General features: G+C 38.4%; 1 protein-coding gene across 1 annotated transcript; it reads right to left on the bottom strand.

Annotated features, from left to right (window-relative positions):
* Positions 1-585: 585 nt before the first annotated feature.
* slc6a11b (solute carrier family 6 member 11b) lies at positions 586-25,008 on the bottom strand. The gene is made up of 15 exons (XM_068314721.1): positions 24,829-25,008; positions 24,084-24,311; positions 23,594-23,728; positions 23,284-23,424; positions 23,067-23,148; positions 19,957-20,089; positions 15,612-15,746; positions 9,578-9,681; positions 9,225-9,349; positions 8,148-8,260; positions 5,085-5,222; positions 4,253-4,355; positions 3,693-3,793; positions 3,134-3,304; positions 586-2,533 (listed from the first exon to the last, which is right to left on the bottom strand). Exons 2-15 carry the CDS (start codon positions 24,292-24,294, stop codon positions 2,390-2,392), a joined length of 1,836 nt encoding a protein of 611 aa, XP_068170822.1. The 5' UTR covers positions 24,295-24,311; positions 24,829-25,008; the 3' UTR covers positions 586-2,389.

Here is a 25,008-nt window from a genome sequence, read left to right as displayed (position 1 = left end):
TTTTCAGTCTCGATTCATTTAAAACCACGTTATGAAATTTGACATATTTGAATTGATTTGGGTTTTTTCAACTGCTATTTGTCTGTGAATGATCTGCTTGCTGTATCAAACTTTAAAGACTTCTTTAATCCTATCAGTTAAAATATGTGTGTATATAAAACTACATTCTAACAAGTCCCTGGTGGGTGTGTCTGTTTGTTTCAGAGGCCATATACACGTATGCATGGCCATTCATACATATGTTCATATGAACTCTTCCAGTTGATGTATGAACCGGAAGAGTGAAATACTAATGGGACATTAAGTGAATTTCATTTAATATAAAATATAATCACAAATTCATTCACTAAATCCAGAAGAACTATCGGCATCTAAGAAATATTTTTAGGATAACTGCAGTGCTCACTAGTGAAATTAAGATATAGATAAAAACAAGTCTACTCCACTTTCATTCAAGACATTTATTTTTAAAAATGAGTAAGCAGACAGTTCATGTGTTCTGTGAATACCAAAATGTCTGGAGAACAGTGCAGAACAGTAAAACACCTGTCATTATATTTCTATAACAAGACCTTTTGAGTGGCATATCAAAAGTCAAAACAAGGGCATATTCTTTTTAATACAGTATTTCTCTTAAAACAATTTCATCTCAAGAATAGACCACATATTTCTAGATAGAAATGTAAAAATATACATCAATGTGATAAGTGTTAAACAGCAGGCTACAATTTCTGATGCACACACAATTATTAGCTTTGCACAAACATCAGTGAGGAGATAACCATGTCATAATGCAACCACACCAGAGGGACCAATCACATGTTTAAGAGGATGTTGCAGTTTAGACAGAAGGGGCTGCAGTCACTAATTACTTCCTTGATTTCCCTCATTACTTAATCCATCACACATTTCCTCAACTGATCATCCCCCTATTTCCTTCCCTTCTCTCACTGCCTCCTCCTGAAAAACAGTAGGGAGAAATAATTTTTTCATCAGGAAACAAGGAGAGTGGGAAGAAAGGAAGGGAAGGCAAATAAAGTCGGCCAAAGCAAGAAGAGAGGTAGGACGACTGGCATGAATCGGGTGAATGAAGTTGTGATGGACTGATCCAACAACGAGACCAGCTCATTTACTGTCACTATAATTACATGGGCAGACTGGCCACTCCTTTAAAGGTGAACAAAGCAAACTAAAAGGCCAGAGAAGTAAAGACACAAACAGTGAGACTACAAGTGACACACAGGTCTGTATCATTGGGCAAACAGAAAAGCAGGACTGGACAGTAAAAGATGAGCACAGGTTGAAGGTGAAGATGAGGGGAAGGGACAGAAGAAAAATAGACAACAGGATAAAGGGAAGAAGAATAAAATGAATGAAAATAAGAAGCAAGTTTAATTTTAACACAAGTATAGAAAGAGGTAAAACTGCAGGGATGAAAGCATGTGTGTCTGTCACTCTGTGTTAGGCTCTGCACAGTTACTATGAAATGACAACTAACAGGAGGAAATCTGAAGGAGAGAGGTGTAGTTTTAGACTCATTCTGTGAGTAGTTCTCTGATAGTTATATTTCAAAACTGGAAATAGAAAATGAAAATAATTTAATGAAAAATTTAAACGCTGAATGCTGGAAATCCATCTAACCCCTGAGGATTCAAATGTCCTCACACAGTAATCAAAAACGTAAGGATATCATTCACTTTATCGAGTTATATTATTTCTTCCATGTGGTTCAATGACAATGAATTCAAGTAAACAGGAATCACTGAAGGCCTTAAAAATGCTCCTGCAGGCTTTTCAATTTCATCTAGTTCAGGTATTGGTAAATGTAAATGATAAAACTCTATATACAACTCAATTCATATTTATGCTGCCCTATAGCCTAAGTACAAAGACAAAATCCTCTCTTCACAGAAAAAACAATGTAGAGTGGTCCCCAAGTTGCTAAATCCTAGTCATGTTTGGGCGCCTCGTACCAAATAGAACCAGAGCACAATAAATGTACAGTGAATGACATTTACAACATAACACATTGGTATTTCTCTAAAGGTCCAGACAATAGTGTGACCAATACTTATAAGGTACCAGGTTTTAACCATAGTATCCTCATGTTCCTTGTCATAAAACAGATTTAAAATATTAATGGTTAGAAAAGAGAAAACAGTTCTTTTAGTCAACTGAGAACAAACTTGTTATGAATGTTTGTGCAAAACAGAAACAGACTATGTGACATTTTTCTTTTCTTTTCTTTTCTTTTTTTTTTTTTTACAAAACAAAATCAATGCTTCCAGTCATTTGTTTTCATTTCCTGTTTTGTATTGTGGTGGTAATGCTGTTGTTGCTTGCTTCTTTCATTCACTGAGCTTATGAAGATAGCAGGAAGCTTGATTTCTTAGAAATGTGTCTCCTTCTCTGAGATAGTGGATATTTTACCATCAGCCTTCAATTTTGCATCATTGGCAGCATAGGGACTGAGGGCAGCAAGTTTTCCTCTCATTTTCAGATCCTTGCTGGGAGTTGTCAGCTTCTTCATTCTCTGCAGAGAGCAACAACAGAGAGGAATGAGAATGAATCTTGGAAATAGCAGCACCAAGATTATCCATGTATCACTTCTTAAACTGACTATAGAAGCATCAAAGTGAATGAAGAAGCACTGAGAAACTTCTAAAAAAAATACAGTATGTAACAAACTATATGAAACTAAAACATGTCTTCTAGGTATGTGTAAGAACATAACAAAACAATCAGCGGTTAAGAAAACCGAAAAGCTGCTGTGATATGCTGAATATAAAACTGTCTATCTGGCAATCTGAGGCAATCTATCATCTCTCATTTTTTTCAATTATCTATAATCACAAAACAAAAATGTTCTGATTTTTCATTTAATTTTGATTTCATTCAAGATGAGCACAAATTACTATCAGTGTAATTTGTTTGTCGGATTGTCTGATTATGCAAAAGAAACTGGATTTCATAGAATAAGAACTCCTTTAAATTCGGAGCAAGTCCAGGTACGTTTCAATATTTGTTTTTGACAATTTTCCCCAATTACACAAATTTCCACAAACATTAGCGGAAGGATGAGGCATGGGTCTATAATAACCCACTAAAACTTGTCCTTGTATGCTTTTTTAACCTCAGAGAAGGTCCCAGGAGTCTTCCAAATCATCCAGATAATCCCAAGAGGGATGCAGACCATGGAGGATAAGGCCATGAACCAGCCAATACCATAGCCCCAGTCTGGGTAGGTGTAAACATTGTTGTACTTCAGTGGTTTATACTTAATCAAGAAGAACAGAAAAATTCCCTGAAAGAGACCAGAAATAACATTTCATTTTACATATTACTGAAATGAGAAAGAAACGACTAAATGTGAAATACTTCATATTCAGAATTGGTATGGTTCTGGCCTGGTAAATATAAGACCGCATAACATTCTTTTTGTATTCATGTAAAACTAACGAAATCAATTTATTCTTCTTTAATCTTTCTCTTAAATCCTGAGTTAAGTCAAACATATCTGGTTAAATTGTGTGGTATACAATCCCTGTTAACTGAGAAATTACAGGCAACGGAATTTCAACATTAAACAAGACTCATGACGTGGATCCCAAAATCTATTTAATTGCTCAAACAAATCACTGCTGGCTCTCTTTCATGCTAAAGCTGATCTTTGGATTTTCAGTGAGACTCACAGCACAGATTCCTGGGGTCAGGATCATCCAGCACCATTTGATGAAGAAGACAGGTTTGTAGCCAATCATGTCCTCAATATTCAAGTAGAATCTGTCACTACCTGAAATATAAATACGTGTGATGTCAAAATAATGACATGACTGATGTATTTTGACAGGGTAAGGCTCTTTGAACAGGGCTGCTGACTGACTGTAGATAACAAAACATCTTCAAACTTCATTGCTTCATATAAAACTTTCTAATTCAGGGGATTTATTGTCAACATGTCTAATCCTAAAAACAAACAGCGCCTAAGGCCAGAGGACCTTAGATAGGTCTGTCTTCTTCCCACAAATCTACATAAAAAATTTAATTATGTTTCAGCAGGATATGACATAAAAATAGCAACATTTCACAGTACTGTAATGGCATATAATGTTTTTTAGACATCATTTAAAAACATCCCTTCAAAAAAGTGAGTGACGCATGTGTCTGAGCTCAGTCCCCAGCAGAGGGCAGAGAAGAAAGATGATTGCAGCTCAGAGTATTTCTTTGAAAGCTCTTGAGACTCTTAGCTTACCGTATATCCAGCCGATACATATGGACTCAAATATGGCCACAAACAGTAAACACATCCCGCTAGCAGCGTATGAGTCAAAGAGCTGGAAGACGTACATCCCCCCCTAAAGGAATGAAAAAAGTCTGTCATAAGTCTGTTTCAGCATCATTAAAACCACAAATATGAGTCTGATCTAACAATTTGTCCGAAATTAATCACAGGTTATTGCAGGATATAGTTTCCTGGTTTCTTGGCCATTGTGGGGAGAACCGAATAGCATGTTGTTCAGTGAGAGCAGTGCATATGGACATGAGAAAAGCTTTTAGAGGACGAAGGACCTCCTGATAGTGAGGACCCAGATTGTCTTCCATTGTTACTACATTAAGATAAAAGGTTTTCAGAGGACAGCAGAGATGTGCAGACAGCTGATATGCAGACTGTTCTACAGCTTTAGAATCAAAAATGAAGTACCCAATGGAATAAATGATATCTGGAGTAGCTTTCATGTCTTACATACTGACAAATGGAAAGCGGTGGATCACATGATATCCTCTGGATCAAATCAATTAACTTGATGTAGTAGATCCAAACAGTGTCTAAAAATGGGATTGCTGCTACTTATCCTGTTTACTGACTGCTTCTCATCACTGACTTGATGATGATGATGATAAAGATGACGATGATTGCGCTTGAGGACAGACAGACTGACAGACACAGACAGACAGGTAGACAGACAGGTAGACAGACAGAAAGCAAGATGGATGGATGGTTGGATAGGTAGAGAGAGAGAGAGAGAGAGAGAGAGAGAGAGAGAGAGAGAGAGAGAGAGAGAGATAGATAGATTGTGCCTTACCTCTGTACACATGATGAGTCCTATGAAGAAAGACACCACAGACATGCCCAATATCAGCCCCTCTCTTCGGTAGCCTCTCCTGAAGGTCTCTGGGTACATATCTACCACAGCTGTCACTAAACTCTCCACACACACAAACTGAGAAAAAAAAAAATCAAAAATTGGTTCTGACATGTAAAAAGTAGAAATTAATAACAAAAAAGATACACACAAACAAATAATCTAGTGCACATGTTATTCCTCATGGATTTTTTTTTTTTAGTTTTTCTGGATACTGTTTGACCATATACTAACTGTCATCGCTCTTTTAGTACTTGACTATTTGTACTCTTCTCCTTTGGGATGTTTGTTATTAATTTGTCAGAAAAACAATGAAACACATCATAATTAGGATTAAACATAATATCATTACTGTACTGCAAATGCATCTGGTCAGTTAATTGTTTTATAATCTAACACTCACAGCCTGACATCAGATTAAATTGTAATTTATATTGTAAGATTAATGCATTTATTACGCTGCCTTGCTTAGTTTCCAAATAAAATAACAAGAACATTTACCAAATTATCTTCAATATTATGAGCTTGAAAATGCCAAGATATAAAGCCCCTTTAAAGAACGTAGCCGCAACAGGGCACAAGCCAGTGTCTTATTGTGCCGCTCCCAAACCTCCCAAATTAATACAGAGGGTTGTGTCAGGAAGGGCATCCGACGTATAACTTATGCCAAATCAATATGCGAATCGAACATATGACTTCCATACCGGATCGGTCGAGACCCGGGTTAACAACGACCGCCATTGGTGCTGTTCACCTACAGGGTGCCGATGGAAATTGGTCAAAGAAGGAGAGGAGGAAAGTGTGTTCGTAGGAAGAGAGAGAAGAGAAACACCAAGAGTATAGGACGCAGACTAGAGATGTTGACTGTTGGAACAGGAAAAGGTAGAGAGTTGGTTGACACGATGCTGAGGAAGAAGGTAGACATACTGTGTGTCCAGGAGACCAGGTGGAAAGATAGCAAGGCTAGAAGTTTAGGAGCAGGGTTCAAGTTGTTCTATCATGGTGTAGATAGGAAGAGAAATGAAGACAGAAAAAACACCTCAATGAGGGAGTTTTTCCCCGCTTACGCCGCTTATGCTTGCTCTGGAGGGGATTGTTGGCTTTCTATCTGTTGTTGGCTTTCTATCTGTAAAGTGCTTTGAAATGTCTTCAGATGTTATTAAGCAATATATAAATAAAAGTTGATTGATTGATTGAAATGCAGTAGGAGCTATGTTGAAGGAGGAGTTTGTTAGTAATGTCGTGGAAATAAAAAGAGTGTCAGATAGAGTGATGAGTCTGAAGCTAGAAATCGAAGGTGTGATTTTCAATGTTGGGTATGCTCCACAGGTAGGATTTGAGCTGGAGAAGAAGGAGAAATTCTGGTTGGACTTTTGATGAAGTGATGCAGAGAATACCTAAAAGTGAGAGAGTTGTCATTGGTGCAGACTTCAACGGACATATTGGAACAGGAAACAGAGGTGATGAGGAGGTGATGGGCAGGTTTGGTATCCAGGAGAGGAACGCAGAAGTACAGATGGTGGTTGACTTTGCAAAAAGCATGGAAATGGCTATAGTGAATACTTTCTTCCAGAGGAGGTGGGAACATAGGGTGACCTATTAGAGTGGAGGTAGGAGCACACAGGTAGACTACATCTTGTGTAGACGGTGTAATCTGAAGAAGATCAGTGACTGCAAAGTAGTGGTAGGAAAGAGTGTAGCCAAACAGCATAGGATGGTGGTGTGTAGGATGATTCTGGTGGTGAGGAAGATGAAGAGGGGAAAGGCAGAGCAGAGGATGAAATGGTGGAAGCTGAAAAAGGATGAGTGTTGCATGACTTTTAGGAAGGAGTTAAGACAGGCTCTGGGTGGTCAGGAGGTGCTTCAAGATGACTGGACAACTACAGCTAATGTGATCAGGGAGACAGGTAGGAGAGTATTTGGTGTGTCATCCAGAAGGAAAGTAGATAAGGAGACTTGGTGATGGAATGAGGAGGTACAGGAGTGTATATAGAGAAAGAGGTTAGCTAAGAGGAAGTGGGACGCTGAGAGGAATGAGGAGAGTAGACAGGAGTACAGGGAGATGCAGCGTAAGTTGAAGGTAGAGGTAGCAAAGGCCAAACAAGGGGCTTATGATGACTTTGATGCTAGGTTTGACAGTAAGGAGGGAGAGACTGATCTCTACAGGATGGCAAGACAGAGAGACAGAGATGGGAAGGACATTGCAGGTTAGGGTGATTAAGGATAGGGATGGAAGTATATTGACAGGTGTCAGTAGCGTGATTGGAAGATGGAAAGAGTACTTTGAAGAGTTGATGAATGTGGAAAATGAGAGAGAACAAAGACTAGAAGAGGTGACTGCTGTGGACCAGGAAGTAGCAAAGATTAGTCAGAATGAAGTGAGGAGGGCATTGAAGAGGATGAAGAGTGGAAAGGCAGTCGGTCCTGATGATATACCTGTAGAGGTTTGGAAGTGTCTAGGAGTGGTGGGAGTAGAGTTTCTGACTGGGTTGTTCAACAGGATCTTAGATAGTGAGAAGATGCCTGAGGAATGGAGGAGAAGTGTGCTGGTGCCCATTTTTAAGAACAAGGGAGACGTACAGGGTTGTGGCAACTATGGAGGAATAAAGCTGATGAGCCTTACAATTAAGTTATGGGAAAGAGTAGTGGAAGCTAGACTAAGGGCAGAAGTGAGCATTTGTGAGCAGCACAAAAAAGAAAAACTAGAACCAGAGGGAGAGACGAGTGTTCGAGATGCGCGAACGAAGCGGTGCCGCTCCAGCGGACGAAAGCAGAACCACAGGACATCGGATATGGCAGCACGCGTTTGTATCTCTGAATATTTGTAAGTTGAGGAATACCTCTACACATTACTGATACATAATTGTTATCCATTAATCAATGTTTTATATACAGATAAGACTCAAAACAGCCTTCACCTGATTTAGTTTATATTCATACTAACATAGGCTTTTTTGTCAAATATCTTTATAACATGAACAAAATAATAGCATTCCGTCTCACCTGACTGTCCAGACCAAGGAAGATGAGCATCATGAAGAAGAGACAGGCCCAGAGAGGGGACAGAGGCATCATAGTAACAGCCTTAGGGTATGCAATGAATGCAAGACCAGGACCTGCGTCACAAAAATTAATCTTTAATATCAGTCAAATAGAAGAAGGAGAGTGAAGCTCTCAACTTTAATTACACCTTTCATAAATTTGGGTTGTTATGTTTTTTAAGTAAGATGACTGTAAAATTTCTACGTGCATATTTAACTTTGCCTATTGTTTGTTTTATGGTGTGCCCATAGGAAGGTGCGTATGAAGTTCATTTGAACTAACACATTACTATCCTTTTGGTTGTTTTGAAAGCTCTGCCTTACAGTTATTGTCACTTTTACATATTATCCTGTGTTTTTAGTTTTGTAAGTCACTTATTTATTTTACTTTCCCTTCTAAAACTTTCTGAAGTCTTCCTTCCTCCTTAGTTTTTGTTTCTTCTATATAAGGTGTTTTGTTTACTTCTTTGTATTATTATTTACATTCTATGTTATAGGTCTCTTAGTCCAGTTTAATGGAACATTTCTATCAGAAGTTAGAAAACCTTTAGTACTTTAAGTTCATTAACTTACATAGTAACTGCAATAACCATGAAAAAAATCAATGTGTAAGCAGTGTCTCCGTGAAGGGGAGTAAATCTTAGGGAGGCATAAATATCTGAACACCTCCTGGTATCTTATTTAACAAAATCATTTGGTAAAACACCTTTATAACCTATAATTTAATACGTTAAACACTGCCCTCACCATGCACTGAGAGAAACATTTAAATTCTCTTGCTCTGTCACTAAATCATTCATACTGACTTGAATAAATCATAATGCATTGGTCTGAGAGCCTAGGTGACGTGCAAAGAGTTATATAACTGTCTGTGTTTATCATTCATACTCAGCATGGTGGATGAATGCACAAAGCCTCAGACTAGCTTTCTTTCTTCTACAGTACTTGCTTTAGACATAGCATGAAATATTGTTTTCTTCATGGCCACAAGTTGGTCCTTATTCAGATTTCTATTCAGAAACATGACTGTTTGTCTCACCAGATTCTGCGACAGCCTCAATAGGAACATTTTGTTCATAAGCCATGAAACCCAGCACAGAGAAGATAGCAAAACCTGCCATAAAGCTGGTGCCACTGTTCAGACAACACAGCATGATGCAATCCCTAAGGAACAGGACAAAAAGAAATAAGGACCACACTCAGTGTTGGAGTTGTCACTGGAGTATCAGGTGGAGGCTATGGGGTCTCTGACTACTGTGTCTCATGTATAAGTTTATTGTGTGATGAAGCTTAAATGAAGTAGAAAGTGTCAGTTCATTCATTCCTATCAATAGGCTTACATGTATTATATTCTTTATGTAGGAGTATACAGTGAATAGAAGACATTCCTACCTGTAGCAGTTATTGTCATAGGCATTATAACTTCCCAGAGCAGTGAGACAACCCAAACAGATGGCATAAGAGAAAAAGATCTGGGTTCCTGCATCCACCCACACCTGAAGGAAAAGTGAGCACAGCCACCAGAAAAAAAGTTGGAAAAAAAAACAAAATAAAAATTCATTTACAACCATACTGCAAAAGCATTAGGGTGCTGTGTAAAACATAGGACATTATCTGACAATTTAATGTTAACAATGCAAAAAACCTTCCTTAACATAAAGACAAGCATAAAAGAAAACATTCAAAAATGTTCTTAGAGTCAACATGAAAACAAACAACACTGACAACAACTAGATGGAATCCAACGTCAATAATATGAGACCAACACCAACAACATGAAACTCTAGTGAACAATTGTGATCCAAGAGGTGAGTGCTTATCTTCCCTAATAAAAGCTCATTTTTATTTTGTTACCCCATCTCCCTCATGTGAGTGAGTTTAAAATGAAATTATAGCACAGCTCAACATTTCCATTCCCTGCTGAATCATTGAGTGGCATCCTAAATTTTTTTAAACGTTCCAGTCCCTGCTTTACTCCACCCCATCCTTTCCTTGTGTTTGATGCAGATTAAACTGTACTGTTGGAAGTACAGTTGAAAATTAAATGGGTTGTCAATAAGATTTCTCTGTTGAAGCTTAAACTATCTAAAATGTTTAGATAGTCCACAAGCAAACACTATGGACATTTTCATATGTATTAAATAACAGAAAACAGTCGAGACTGAGATCTCTCGTACTGTGGTGGTGTTACGACTCAATATGTGAAACAAATAAAATTAGAACTGCGTTATTCATGGGCCATACTAGCATGACTGTTTTAAAAATCTGAAATGATTTTGATGGCACGAAGGTAAATTATTTTTGATAACTAACTATGCTTAAAGTAAAAAATAGAAAGAAGTTAGTGGTGTTGATAAAACATCAACTGTTAGAAAATTTGTTATTAACTTTAACTGAATGAATTTATATAGCAGGGGCTTGTGAATACATTCATTTTCTGCACTCACTTGCTGTATTTGGTTCCGCCATTTTTGGGCATACATTGCAATTTTTGTCTTGGATTAAGTTTGTTTTGTGGTAAGCTGCCTTGTTGAGAACTGAAACAAATCAGCCATAGTTGCATTCATTGTCTGGACAGTAGCTGCTGCTACCCAGCGTCAAGCAGATTATCAGTCATAGTGGGAGTATTTGGATTTAATATTCTTCATGAGGGAAGAGACTATAAGTCATATAAGTGAAGCTGAATAATGCAATCAATGAGGCAGCACATTTCCCCATGTTTACATACGTTTCCTTTGTGAGTAAGTTCCAGAACTGTCCATGAGCCATGTATGACGGTGAATGTCAACTTGTCCACACCAGACAAGTTCAGATGAAACAGTGTGGCGAGTGAATCAACCTCAAAAATCTTGCAGAAATAGATAGTAAATAAATGTGGTGGTGGGCTCAAGTAAAGAAAAGGCTGACATAGACTTGTCAATTTATTTTTTGTAGCGTGTACTCTCAACTTGCACTCACGCTTTCACGCTTTTTGTCTAGCTCTGATGTGAGGATTTGGAAAATCCCAAAATCATACCGTTGCAGCTTTTTTTTTTTTTTTGATTGCATTAACTGAGTCATTTCCTTGCAGCTTTAGATTAAGCTCATTGAATACATTGGTCAGGTTAGTTAAAAATATCACGCCCAGCAGAGACTAATCGACATTTTGGTTGGTTCTATTCTGCATGTCAGCTGTGAAGAAATTACTGCATGTCTATTAACTTTGGTAGCAGTAGCATCAAAATGAGTTGTACTGTATGAAAATCTGCTGCTCGTCAAATTTCAAACTACCCTATGAAACCCATTTTAATATAATTTTATAAAAACATCAAAGTAGTATTGTGATAATTTTGGAATAAATAGGAAGTTATTTCACACAAGCATCCAGAAAGGTCTACATACATACTGTATGTACCTACAATATGAGTTTAATGGACATATCCAGAATGACCCATTGACCCAGCGGTGAAAGCATGTCAAAACAATACAAATAAAAGGTAAAGTTCGTCAGTGTAAAAAGTTAAAACACATTATCACCAGGCACTAAAAACGAAACGTAGAAGCTACGTAAGTAAAATACCCACATTGTTAATTTTCATCTTGTTTCTGTTGCTCGTAAATTGTCCAGATGTGTAATTGTGAAGTCCTTGCACTCTGAGCTGTGAATTTAAACTTTCTGTTCTAATCAGTAATCAACTTAACAAAACTGGATCAAGGCTAATTCATGCATGTACAAAAATGCTTATTTAGACTGATTTACACAATAAGAAATGTATGTTTTATTTTAAACTCTCACAATTATTGTATACTCACTATAATTAGTGTACTCACGCCCAGCTCAACAAATCCTGCTGAAATAGAGAGAAATGTGCACAGGTGTATCATGGGTGGACCAGATAATAGATAAAAATATAAAACCCAAGATAAAGCTGTAGATAATTCCAGTTGGAGGATAATGAAAATTCTGCATTCCTTCCTTCATCCTAGCCAATTCATTTTGATATGAGTAAATGAGTAACACTGTTGTAATTCGCCAGCATCATGCAGATTTACACATGTAAGATTCTTCACTGAGACAGCAGTAAAATGTGCACAGGAGCTTACAACACACAAGATAGCAAGGAGTCTAGCGAATTCAAACTTAATGCAGCATGGCTCTTTGAAAACTCTCTCCCATCACCATTCAGGCACTAATCTCATTTCCTCACCGATAAACAATTAACAAACGCACGGTCTTCGCTCCCTCTTCGGAGTAACCACGGTAACTTCTGTGACCTCACAAACACAAGACTGTTCCTGTGGAAGAACAGGCTTTTCTCTCCTAATGTTCATTAATGTTTCTTTAGTTCACCCTCGGCTGATGGTCGCACAGCACAGGGAAACCTTAAAGGCCCAGGCTCGGAGAGAATCACTTGTGGATGTTGTGCCTAATTTGGCCAATTTGTGTTGAGACTGTAGCTCCAGGAAACACTTCTACTGTGTGAAAGCTGGATACTGTTGGTTGTAAGATTGTGTTCTTGTGATGCAAATGCTCCAATCTAGGTGCTCCTCAAGCAACATAAATTTTATGAATTAGATCCACAGGTATTAGACGAGTCTTAATATATCTGGGTAAATATCTATCCATCCATCCATTTTTTGTAGACAAGACGATTCATTTTATCTACAGGCGCTTAATCGCTTTCATGGGGTGGGTAAAAATGATTATATTATTTTATGTTTTCATTGAAAAATTCATCATGTTTGTAGAGTCATGTTTCAAATTTAGATACTAGATTTAAGCAGAAGAAAAAACTTTTACAAAAAATATTTTAAAAGCCTGTATTTTTCAATACATTTTTTCCAACATCAAATTAAAGCACAAATGTGGAAAAAAGCAACAACTTTTTTTTAAAAATTTTTGTCATTGTAAAATTTGAAAGAGATAAAATGTTGACATTCAATGTAATTCTGTCAATTCTGTTAAAAAGGGACTGAGCCTTTTAAACACTATATTTAAAGATGAATTTTATCATAGCACCTTGACATTGCCATCTCTTAAAATGCAGGCCAGCTTTCTTCTCCATCCTATAGTTATCCCCCAGTGAAGTACACCTTGACAGCAGCAGAGAGGTGAAGGTGAAGCATCAGTGTGATCAATAATGATTCATTTCATTTGAGTGATTAAGCTGTACCTCAAACCTCAAAATACAAACCTGTGCATGGTCACTTTTCAAACACAACACAACATGCATTATTTAATGGAAACACTTGTTCTGATGCTAGAAATAAGGAAGGAAATGGAAATTAGAAAAAGTCTATGATAAGTAGAAAATAAAAAAAACAATGAGCAATAAGTATGTGCATGAAAGTGAAAGAAAAGTGGAGAGAGGAGATACACAGAGCAGAATGAAGGGTAAGAAGGTGGGTGACAGTGGGGAAGGAAAAGGTATAGAAAAACAAGATGAAGTTCATGGATGTAAAAGAGCGCGTGAGAGGCACACACACGCACACACACACACACACACACACACACACACACACACACACACACACACACACACACACACACACACACACACACACACACACACACACACACACACACACACACACACACACAAACACTCACTCCACACCTCGTGATGAATACCACAGAGGTCCGATTGTCCCTGGGGAAGCTCATTTAACATTAGTGTCAGAAGTAATGTCTTCCTTTGTCAAACAGCAGCACTTCTTTATCACCCTCCTTCATTCTCTGTGCCTTTGTCCATTTTTTTCATTCATTCCCCATCTGCTTCACTGTAAGATCACTGCATTTTAATGTACAATAAAGTGCTGCAAAATGTTTTGCATTATGTCATCAGGGTACACAACACTTTCAAATTTGTGGGTTTAATTTACTGGTACTATTCTATTTTGCAATAATTAGGAGTCATAGGTAATGAGTTCATTTCTTGTATCTCATGTGACTCTTTTATTGGAATATCTGAAGCCTTTCTCATTTTGAACTGATTATGAATAAAAATCAACCCCGACAAACCACACAACAGCAACAACAACATCTTAACAATCAAATCAACAATCCACAATTAATTCATATGCTTTTGGTAAAATATGTGAATTCATACTTTAATGGATACATATTTAATGATCTGCTAATCTGCAATTACACAACAAACTAAAAAAATGTCAACTTAATATTGTGTTGTACATTCGGTTTGATATTATACTGTATGTAGGTTTTGAAAAACGGTTTTCAAGTTAAAATTAATATGTGATTAATGTTATGTGATGAAGGTGTGAAGTTTGTTATACTAACATGTCCGGGGGAAAAAATAAACTAAATAAAACATTTTTAAAAATAACTCAAATGTTGAGGCTCATATGAGATAACTGTTGGTTTCCATGCCCAAGTTTTCGTTATTGAACAGCGCTAACCTTCATTCCTAACACTCGCAGATTCACCACTATATTTATTTTATTTCTGAAACACTAAATCAACACTGAAACTTAACTGGAAGATTTTAATTTCCTAACATTTTTCATTACACGCAAGTCTCACCATCTTAACCATAACCCATAAGCTCCTAATCAGTTGTTGCATCTGACATGATCTCTCTTTCCTGCTCTTTATCCTTCCTATTTCACGTTGTCATGGCGCCGCATCAACTGACATTTGCTAGTGTTACTGTTGCTTAGCGACCCAATCCTTCTGACTTTTCTAGATGAGGTCAAGAAGCCTGCCAGCCCGCCTACTTGCCTGCCCGTCCATCCATCCATCTCTCTGTGTGTCTGTCTGTCTAAGAAATATGTCCGAGGTATGTGTTAACAAAACAAACTTTAACAGCATCAAATCCTAATGGTTTATTTCTGTTCTAAAAGCTGACTATTAACCTGATCCTTGAGTATCTTATAAGCAGCAAGATCTGTGATAATTATCATGGTCACACATTAAGGCACAGTAGCATCACTAAAACAAGAGTGATCCTTGAAAATGCATGCAAATGGTTATAACTGTATGAAATAGTAGGCTATTTTTATTCTAAAGAAGTCCTTCTACTTTATCAGTATAAATAGGAAGAAAGGAAACAGCAGCCACAATGCAAGGCTGTGTTTTCTGCTGCAGGCAAGGACACTAGCTTCTGCACACTTGACAACTGTAACACCTACACTTAATACATGTTACAAAATTACTTATGGCTGCAATTTATGTGTCTGACTTTATAGGAACTAAACTTGAAATAAAAAATGTTTTCCAAAAAGTTGGACATTAGGGGGAAATGATCCATGTGTGCCTCTTCACATCCATCCATGATTTCTGAGGGAGGATGTGGGACCATAACACGCGAACAAAGGTAACAGCATCTCACAGTGAAACTGCAACCACATTGATCCGTGGCACAAAACCTTATTTTTCTCACCTGCGGCTTTTGCTGTTTTGGGAAGACAGCATATCAAAGCATACCTGAGGATCAGAGAGTCGGGAAATGTCTGGATAGAGGTAGAACTTGATGCCCTCGTATGCTCCAGGTAACGTCACTCCTCTGATGAGGAGGATCAACAACATCACATAGGGAAATGTAGCTGTGACGTACACGACCTGCAAGTATAAGCAAGCACACATTTGGTACATTAATGTATGCACAGAACATAGAGAAATAGAGTTAACACAAAGCTACAGTCAGAACCTATAGAGGTAGCTGCTTATGTAGACTGATTTGATACACACAAAATCTGGTTGCAGTGAAATAGTGCGAAGCACGATCTTAACCTGCAAAAGCTCGGACCGTATCAATGTTATCATCCATCCATATGAGTCCCATTAAAGAATAGGTGGTTCCAAATTCAACATTATTTTTAAATGCTTCTTTTCATTCCATGAACCAGTTCAAAGCCCTGGCTGCAACTACGTATCTTGGACTAACAAAAAACCAACAAACAAAAACCAGAAAACTAACAAAAACCAGAAACTTCTTGTATTTTGCCATAAATGAAACAAAACTGATAATGTTATTTTTTTTAACGTTTTGTAACAGAATCGGTTATTCAAAACATCTGTAACCGGTTAATACCGTTTTTTTTTTGTTCTGGAAAAAAATATCTGACCCCATGTTTCACTTCGTGTCATTCACTAAATGCGTGATGAGAGCGGAGAGAAGTTGAGGCACATCACCAGCAGTCAAGGAAAAGGCAATCTCCTAATTTTGTTATATTCACAACAGGTAAACACTGCTTTCTATCAGTCTTAAAAAATGTTTGATTTAGATATTAATTGTCTGCAGCCATTTTCAGAGCCAAATTCCCCGTACTGCCAGCGCTTTGTAACAATTAATCTCCTTCTGTGGACTTCCTCCAACGCTCCGGACGTTTATTTTTTTTCTCTCTATTCTTTACCGATCACAAGACGCTTCATTCAGAGCTTCACGTGTTCACTCCGTGGTGATCTCTGACATACACAAACTTTGTTGCATCTTTAGTCGCAACTTCTCCGTCTCCATGTGATTTGCCATTCTCTGTGTCATGACTCGTTCAGTGCTGTTATCCTGTTTACTGTAGGGACATATCTACAGTATGTCAACTAACTGCCAGTTTAAAAGTCCTAAAGCTACGTAACTACTTATTTTTACAAGGAATGTTATTAACTGGTTCGGGAACTAAATTTTTTTATTCTAGCTGATTCAGGAATGTCAATTCATGGGTGGAGCATAAAATCGGAAAAATCGGAAATGTAAAAAAACCTGTTTCTGTTCAGAACGAATAAATCGGTTAAAAATTCTGGTTCAAAGCCCTGGTATCACCTTAAGACAAAATGAAACTATGCACAGAAAGAAAGAGAGAGAGAGAGAAACAGACAGACAGAGATGAACACTGTAACGCCCACGAGTCATTATAATTTTTAACAACATAGATCCATATTGAAATTTAAGAACCTACGAGAAGAAGACATGGTGGTGTAGAGGGAGGCACTGTTTCTCACAGAAACAAGGTTTGAAGGGGCTCAAATCTTGGGATTATTATGAAGTTTGCATGTTCTCCTTGTGTCTACATGGTTCTTTGCTTTTTCTTCCACCACCAAACACTTGCAGTAAATGTGAATTTTACTCTAAACTGATCATAGGTATGAACGTGATTGAGAATGGTTCTTTGTGTTTTACATGGAAATAAATGAATGTGAATTTGATGAGTCTGCAGGGTGTCTGTCAGCTCTTGCACTGGGTTCTACAAAGATTACAAGGTGAAACATTGTTTGCCATAATTTTGAGTACATTTTGGCTGAAATTAATCATAGTAGTTAAGATTTTCTGAGACTGATTGGGGATTTATTAATGTTAGCATTTAAAATTAATATATCTGCTTTTGGGCAGCACAATGGTGCAGTGGGTAGCGCTGTTGCCCCACAACAAGAAGGTCTTTGGTTCGACTCAACTTAGGGCTTATGTGTTCCAAGTCTCTACATTCTCTCTAGGTTCTACAACTTCCTCCCACCACCAAAAACATGATACTTAAGTCAATGTGTCACTATAACTTGTCCGTAAGTATAAGCCTGAGCGTTAGTAGGTGTGTTTCAGTGTGGCCCTGTGATGAACTGGTGACTTGTCCAGGATATATCCTGCTTCTCACTCGTGATCACCTGGGACAAACTCCAGCCTAGCCTAACATCTTCGAGACGAATGAATATTTGAATGTAGCATGAAACATGTTAGCTCAGGCTTTCATCATTCTTTCTGCGGCATTTGTCAAAACATACGACAGCCCCAGTCCATCAGTCTTATCTGCATATTTCTGGTTGGGTCGTCTGTCCTCTATGTTCTTGGTTGGGTGTGTCATTAATTGGTTAGCACTGATAGGCCTTTGTATCTGCATTATTAGGTTGATAACACTCACCATTCAGTACCCTGTTGACTGCTTTTTTGCACCTACATCACTCAGTCTACACGTTGAGTTTGATATTATATCAACTAAGTGTGCAGTTTTCTCCAATATTACAGCCAGTCGTAGCAAATATCCAGTTTGTTGGTAGGCATGTTGGTAAGGTATCATGCACAGGACTGGATTCACAGCCACAATTGCAGACATGACACAGAGTAGTAGCTAACAGCTGCTCACCATTAAACCAACACTCCATTTTTGCTGAACTATAAGGTATAGCAAAAATGTGTTCAACATCTCAAGGCTCTTAGAAACCACTTGAACAAAGACCCTGGCCTCTTGGAAGGCATAAGCGGGCAACACACATCCCTTGGCTTGCTGGCATCCAGTCAAAGTCCAATTGAGGACAAACAGAGCTGGGCCAGGAGACTGAAAAGAAAAGAAGGCTACTCTGGCCCTGTCTCTAACACATGAGAAGGCCAGAGGAGTGATGCTGGCAGTGTGGGAAAATGTGCTTTTCTTTGAAGCACAAACAGGAGGGCATACCCCCTCACCCCCACACCCCCCACCCCCACACACACATACACACACTTCATCACAACTTCATTCACAATACTACAGATACAGATAAAGCACAGTAAGTGGACCATTCATACACGAGCCTGCGCTCACACTCAAACATGCCTAACAGGTTTATTTGAAAATTCCTGGTCATGATACTGTAAAAGTGTGCAACATATGGTAATTCTAACATGATAAAGAGCTTAATATTGAATATTCTCTACCTGCACCTTCAAAACCTGAATGAAAAGTTTAACAATAAATTAGGAGGTGCTTTAACAGTAAGATCTGAGGCTGAATGGGACTGCCCACACTAAGTTCTGCTAATCCTAGGCCGACAGGGAAAGTGTGGGAAAAGTTGTCTTCTAACCCAGCAGATCCCTCCTCTAATTTGTCAAGTAAAACAATCATGCATCTTAAACCTTCTCTTCCTTATTCTTTTCATCTCTCTGGAGATAAAAAGGCCAATATTCGGTCTCTCCGTGAACTTTTGATGTTCCCTATACTCCTTCCAGCTCACCACGGGTAAACATTTAAGCTGCTGCAAATTTACTGGTCAAACTTGTCCCTGCCTCGCCGTAAATCTAGCAGGAGGGCTTAAATGTAAGAATGGCTGGCACAAATGGCCAACAAAACCAAACAGCTTAGCAGAGTCAGAATTGAATGGGCTGCAGGGTTTGTGGAGAAGAAAGCGCTTCTCTCTTGCAACAAGCGACCTGTGGTTAATTTCTCATAGCAGGAGAGAGAGAGAAGGAGAGGCAGAAAGAGAGAGAGAGGGGAGGCTAAAGCTGAGGATATACTCTGCATGCTCCTCATGAATGCTCCTCTTTCCTCTAGTGAATGCAGGAATCAGTCTTGGACTGGCTGCAAGAGCCCAGCCATGAAGAAGCCTCTCTACTCTTACTTCACAGACACACAAAAAAACACTTCATGGAAATATAGATAACACTGTCTTTATGTTTTTTTGTCCAGTCAGAATGTGAGCCCATTCATTTTTCCACCAACATATCTCCAAATTTTTCCTCTACCTCTTTTATCCATGTATTTTATCTGTTAATCACTGTACTCAATCTGGCTCACTGAATCTGAAATGATTTTGTCAAGATCTGTCGAGCACTTGCAGCAAGATGCAAAGTCCTTACTCTCCTCTTCAAGGTAGCTAGAAAAGCCTTGAGAAGGACATTAAAAAGGAAATGTTAAGGGAGGGAAGTGGGTAGTGCAGATAGCCCATTTTTGTGTAAAGAACTTGTTTGAGAGCAAAAAGGGAAAAAAAATTTTCATGTTTGAGGTGAAGAGTAAAACTGTGTTGGTTAATAAAACCTGACAGAAGTAGCAAAGTAGCATGCAAGGAATAGAAACCATGAATTGCTCTCTCTCACCTTGCCTGTTGACTTGGGTCCTTTCCAGATGCAGAAGTAGCAGATGAACCAGGCCAAGGCCAGACACATGGCCAGCTCCCAACGTATTCCTCCCATGTGTTCAATACCATCTGATATCTTCAGTACTCTGCGTCTGATTTAGCACAGAGAACACAGGCGATTACTGATAAAAAAAATCCCATTATAGTACAATACCTTTATATACTATCAGTTTAATTTTCCATGGGTATATTCTGATATACCCATGGAAACATAAACTGTAAACCTGGAAACTATCAATCAGGATTCAAGGTAAGAAACTTAAGAATTACTTCTGGAGAAACCATTAATTCTTGGAAAATGTTCCACATTAACAATCTTCTACCTTGTCATTTGATAAGGAAAGAGGCTTTACTGAGACATGCATAACCACGGTTATTAAAGCTGTGGAGGAAAACAACATCCTCCCCATGCCATGTTCAAACATAAAGTGATAATGGAATGACTTCCACTGACCACCTTGATGGTTTACCAGTGAAGAAACCAACAAGCCTGTCTTTATGTCGCTGTGCTTGTGGAGCTCAGTAGGCAGATGGCAGCCATCTACAGCTTGGTGTCACAGTGAAGAGGTTTGTCTCTAATCAGCTTGTCTGCTTGCAATAATGGTTGAAGTGTAATCCAGAGCTAAAGTTATAAAATGTTCTTTCCTATGACAAGCCTACAGTGTAGGTGTAAGATATAGCTTGTTGGCCCTGGTGAATCAACGGCATGTTTCCTGTTTATTTAAGCATATCCAGGCAACAGCATTGATGAAGGATGAGAAGCAAAACTCGGGGCCATAGAGCTACATCATGTTGCCAAGTCTTTGCCACCAAGTTCACCCCTAGAGCTACTGACCACCCATTGATCATGTTGACATGTTCTTGGTGGTTGGCCACAGACTAGGTTAAACACAGCCCACTGGTCACCTAAAAGGCTAGACATGAACACCAACGTGTGTCAATGTACATGTGCATGTTTGTGAATATATGTAATCTGTTTTAATATGAGTAAACATTACATTTTTGTACACAGTGAATTCACATTCAGTTATGTCATTGTTACAGAAAAGGTGTGTGATTTATCTTAGGTCACATGCTGGTACAGTAGTAGTTTGAGATACAAACTGCTCGACATAAGAGTTAATGGAGAAACAAGCCATTGCTCTGTCCATATTTTTGTTTGACATATGAACAAAAATTCAAGATGTGAGATGTGCTTCAGGACACCATCACTAGGTTGGGGAATGGATACAACATCAGTTGACACTGCAACTCATTCTTTCCCACATGTTGGCGACGGATGCAACAGATGTAGCTCATCCGTGTTAGTGACTTTTGCATTTGTTTTCATACTGTACCATTGTTTATGCAACTGAAATATAATTATTTATGCACAAGTAAAGTAGGTTTGTCTATTGTGTGATAAAACATTGGGGCTTATTGGGGTTATTGGGGTTGGGGCTTATTTACAAGGCTGAAATGGATGAAAATAATTTTAGTTATTTTAAATGGGTAAAATTTGTTTGATTGATGAACTCAGTCACTTTACAGTTAAGAAGCAATTTTTAGTATGAAATGTCTGTCATTAATATAATATAATATAATATACAGTACATTGGCTTGAGAACTGACATTGCTGCTGTCTATGATACCTAGCAGAGCTGATTGATCATCGGCACTTAAGATTGTTTTGCCTTCCAGGTCTTTTTTTTATTTTGCGCTACACTCAATCATGGAATGTGTTTTACATGTATTTTAAAGTACTACTGCATTTGAATTTGTAAAAACATTACATATTACTGAATCCTGTGAGATTAATAAGAGGATGACTATAGCCCATTCCACATCTGCATTCAGCAGACTGTAAGTGTATAATAATATTCCCAATTCATTTGAAAGATTGTAAAGACAGTACTTTATCAAAAATGCATTATTATTATTATTATTATTATTATTATTATTATTACAAATCATAATAATCCATCTGTCCATCTATTTTCTTGATGACGAGACAACCGTAATCATCTAGTCTAGATCTGCGCAGGTCACGGTTTTGCCGTAGCCTATACCAACTGGTGATGGGCAAGAGTGGGTAGAGTGCGTCCTTGACGTGTCACCAGCAGAATTTGGAGCCACATGAAAAACAAATGCTCATGCACCCATACCTCATACCTTCGGACATACCTTTGGAGTGGTCAATACAAACACATACCAAGTGCACAGAAATAGATCAAATCTGGGACCTTCTTGCTGTGAGGTGACAGTGCTACACACTGCAGCACCATATCATTATATGCAGAAGAAAAGTCATCAGAATTGTACGATAACAAAGATATTTTTGTTTTCACAGTTTCCTTAATATATTTAGTTTCATACTTTGAAGCCATGTGATAAAACAAAAAAGCATTTTTTGTAGCATAAACAAAATGCTCTGACATTTCTTTATGTTTAGTAGAAAACATAGCAGCTCGTCTTGGCTTTGGCTCAACACAGCCTGGTCTGTTGCTCTTTTGCCAGAAGCATGGTGGTTTGCTCTTTGGCCATTTCCTTTGGACACGTCTGATGTTTTCATCTCTGTTGCAAAACCCATGTCAACTTTAATTGTGATTTGGACTCAATAAAGAGATCACAATTATAATTTAACCATCTGACTACAATAACTAGTTGTGAATCATGAGATTTGTTCCAGTAGTGTAAACATAGCAATTGGCAGTGATACTGGAGGTTTGGTCAGCATTACACACTGACAGGGTCTGATCTGCTGCCACACACATGGTTCCAGCTGGGTGACAGCTGGCCTACCAGAGCCTGTTAACACACAAATATGAAAAGGGCTGACTAATTACTGGGGAACGTTAGGATGTGGGGGGGCAATGAAACAGTCTGGAGCTGTCAGGAGCTCATATTTTCAGCATTGCAGAAGACAATGACAAATTGTTTGACACAACAAAGCTTCTGCATTAATATTTTATATGCACACAGATGAAAGCCATCATCCTCACACGTTGGGTAATGAGACTAACAGGACATGATTTCTCAATAAGAGCCTATCAACATGAAAGAAGTAGAGACAATAAAACATTTACTCACTCCCAAAATTCAATCACTGGAGAAGTTGCATTGACGTTTGTTATGTTGGTAGCATTTTCTCCGTAGTAGTCAACACAGTTCTCTGTGAATACACAATTATGTGTTATTAGGAGTATTAACAGCATTTAAATCTTAATTTATTTTCTCCTGAAAAAAAAAAAAAAATTTGCTTGAAAAATGATTAAACCTTTGTAGGTTGCCGTCTTCCCCCTCCTACCTGTGTTCCAGTAGTGTCCACAGCCGGCCCACGGCAACTCAGTGGTGAAGCAGTTGAAGAGGTAGAAGATGGCCCAGGCAAGGATCACTATATAGTACACGTTTAGATGAGCTTCAATCACCTGTGTTGCATATCCGATACCTGAAAAGAGTTACAGATTATAACAGATATAACAAGTACAAATAAAGGAATGAAACACCATCCCGTGAGTAACATTTACAAAATATAAATTATTGTGTCTGTACTTTCCCCATATTTCCTTATTAAAAACTCACTGACACCTTGAAAAAAAATCAAGATGTATTCTCACCCTCAAATAGCGGGCAGACTTTCCTCCAACAGGTGATGCCTCCCTCACTGGTGAACTGACCCAGAGCAGTCTCCAGGAAAAACACAGGGATACCACAGCATACAAAGAAGATCACATAAGGGACGAAAAAGGCGCCTGTGTCACACACAAGAAAATACATACAGAACATAAATACCATTTGTTTAAAACGTAAAATTGAAGAGCGAAAAAGTAATTTCAAAATATATCACATTCTATTCTTCTCAATTTAATCTAAGGAGGTGTCACAACATTTGAATGAAAGTGCTCCCTGGGATGTCACTCCTGCAGGATGACCTTTTCATACTGTGCTGACTAATAGGGCCTAATGGGGGAGCCCATTTCTTTCATTACACATTATGGATTGCACCTTCTTTTGGTGCAATACAGGATATGAGCGCTTGTCTTGCATCAGTAATGTTTGATTTTGTAAATAATATTTAATCACACTGTATTTGAAACACTTCCCCACCTCCTCCGTTCTTGTAGCAGAGGTATGGAAACCTCCAGACGTTCCCAAGCCCAATGATTTCTCCAGCCACAGACAGGAAAAACTCAATCTTGTTGTTCCACTGGCCTCTCTCGTAGTATTCCCCGCTGCCAAGACTGGAGTTGGACCCTTCCGGGTCTCTGCCTTCCTCTGGTTTGCCATTTATAACTGGCCCACTCTTCTCAGCTGTCATGATGTTCCAGCAGCCTGCTGAGAGAAATGACACAGAGAAGGGAAGTGTTTGTACAGGTGACTGCATAAACTTTTTAAATCGGACTTTTACTGGAATAAATATAATTGGTGGGCCATCTGATAATGAATGGAGCTGTCCCATCAATGAGAAACCACGCCTACTGAATAGATCACATGTATGTACAAGTTAAATTCAAGTGAGAGAAGCACAACACAAACTCACTTCACTTCAATTTGCTTGAAAACAGCAATTAATTCACGACAAGAAACTATTTTGGGGGTTTCCAACCAGAACGATGAGGCTTTTATCTACAGCACTGTGCTTCCATTGTGGGACCTGGAGCTACGCAGCTCATCGCTCATCCTCTCCAGAACACTTTACGCAGCTCCAAAAAAATAAATAAATAAAAAGTCGTTGATAATTAGTTAAGTTGGAATCGTTCAGCTGACTGAACATGCAGGAAGTGTTGTGATATTTATTATAAATATAAAGCAGAGGGGATCATGGAAATTAAAAATGACCGACTTCACTTACCAGTCTCCAACGAAACTGTAACCTCCTTTTGGCTCCCGCGATGAGGCCCCTAACAAATGCCCTTAGAAAACACAGGGTGGTTAAGTCTGATGAGGGGACTGAATAAAACAGGAGAGAAGGGGGCAAAAGACAACAATTTGGATCCGTTTTGAGTGAAGTGGTTCTGTTAAGTCTCTTGTC

The sequence above is a fragment of the Antennarius striatus genome, chromosome 5 (genome assembly GCF_040054535.1).
Source record: "Antennarius striatus isolate MH-2024 chromosome 5, ASM4005453v1, whole genome shotgun sequence".
In the NCBI taxonomy this organism is placed as follows: Eukaryota; Metazoa; Chordata; class Actinopteri; order Lophiiformes; family Antennariidae; genus Antennarius; species Antennarius striatus.
Note: the sequence above shows the minus strand (reverse complement) of the source record. Positions and strands in the feature narration are given on the sequence as shown.

Bases quoted from the DNA above. Each gene is read 5' to 3' on its own strand.
- slc6a11b (XM_068314721.1), bottom strand. From the start codon at position 24,294: ATGACAGCTGAGAAGAGTGGGCCAGTTATAAATGGCAAACCAGAGGAA. The intron at 23,425-23,593 runs GTGAGAATACAT...AACTCTTTTCAG, and splicing joins AGTCTGCCCGCTATTTGAGG to GTATCGGATATGCAACACAG. The intron at 20,090-23,066 runs GTGAGTAAATGT...GTGCTAAATCAG, and splicing joins CCAGTGATTGAATTTTGGGA to ACGCAGAGTACTGAAGATAT.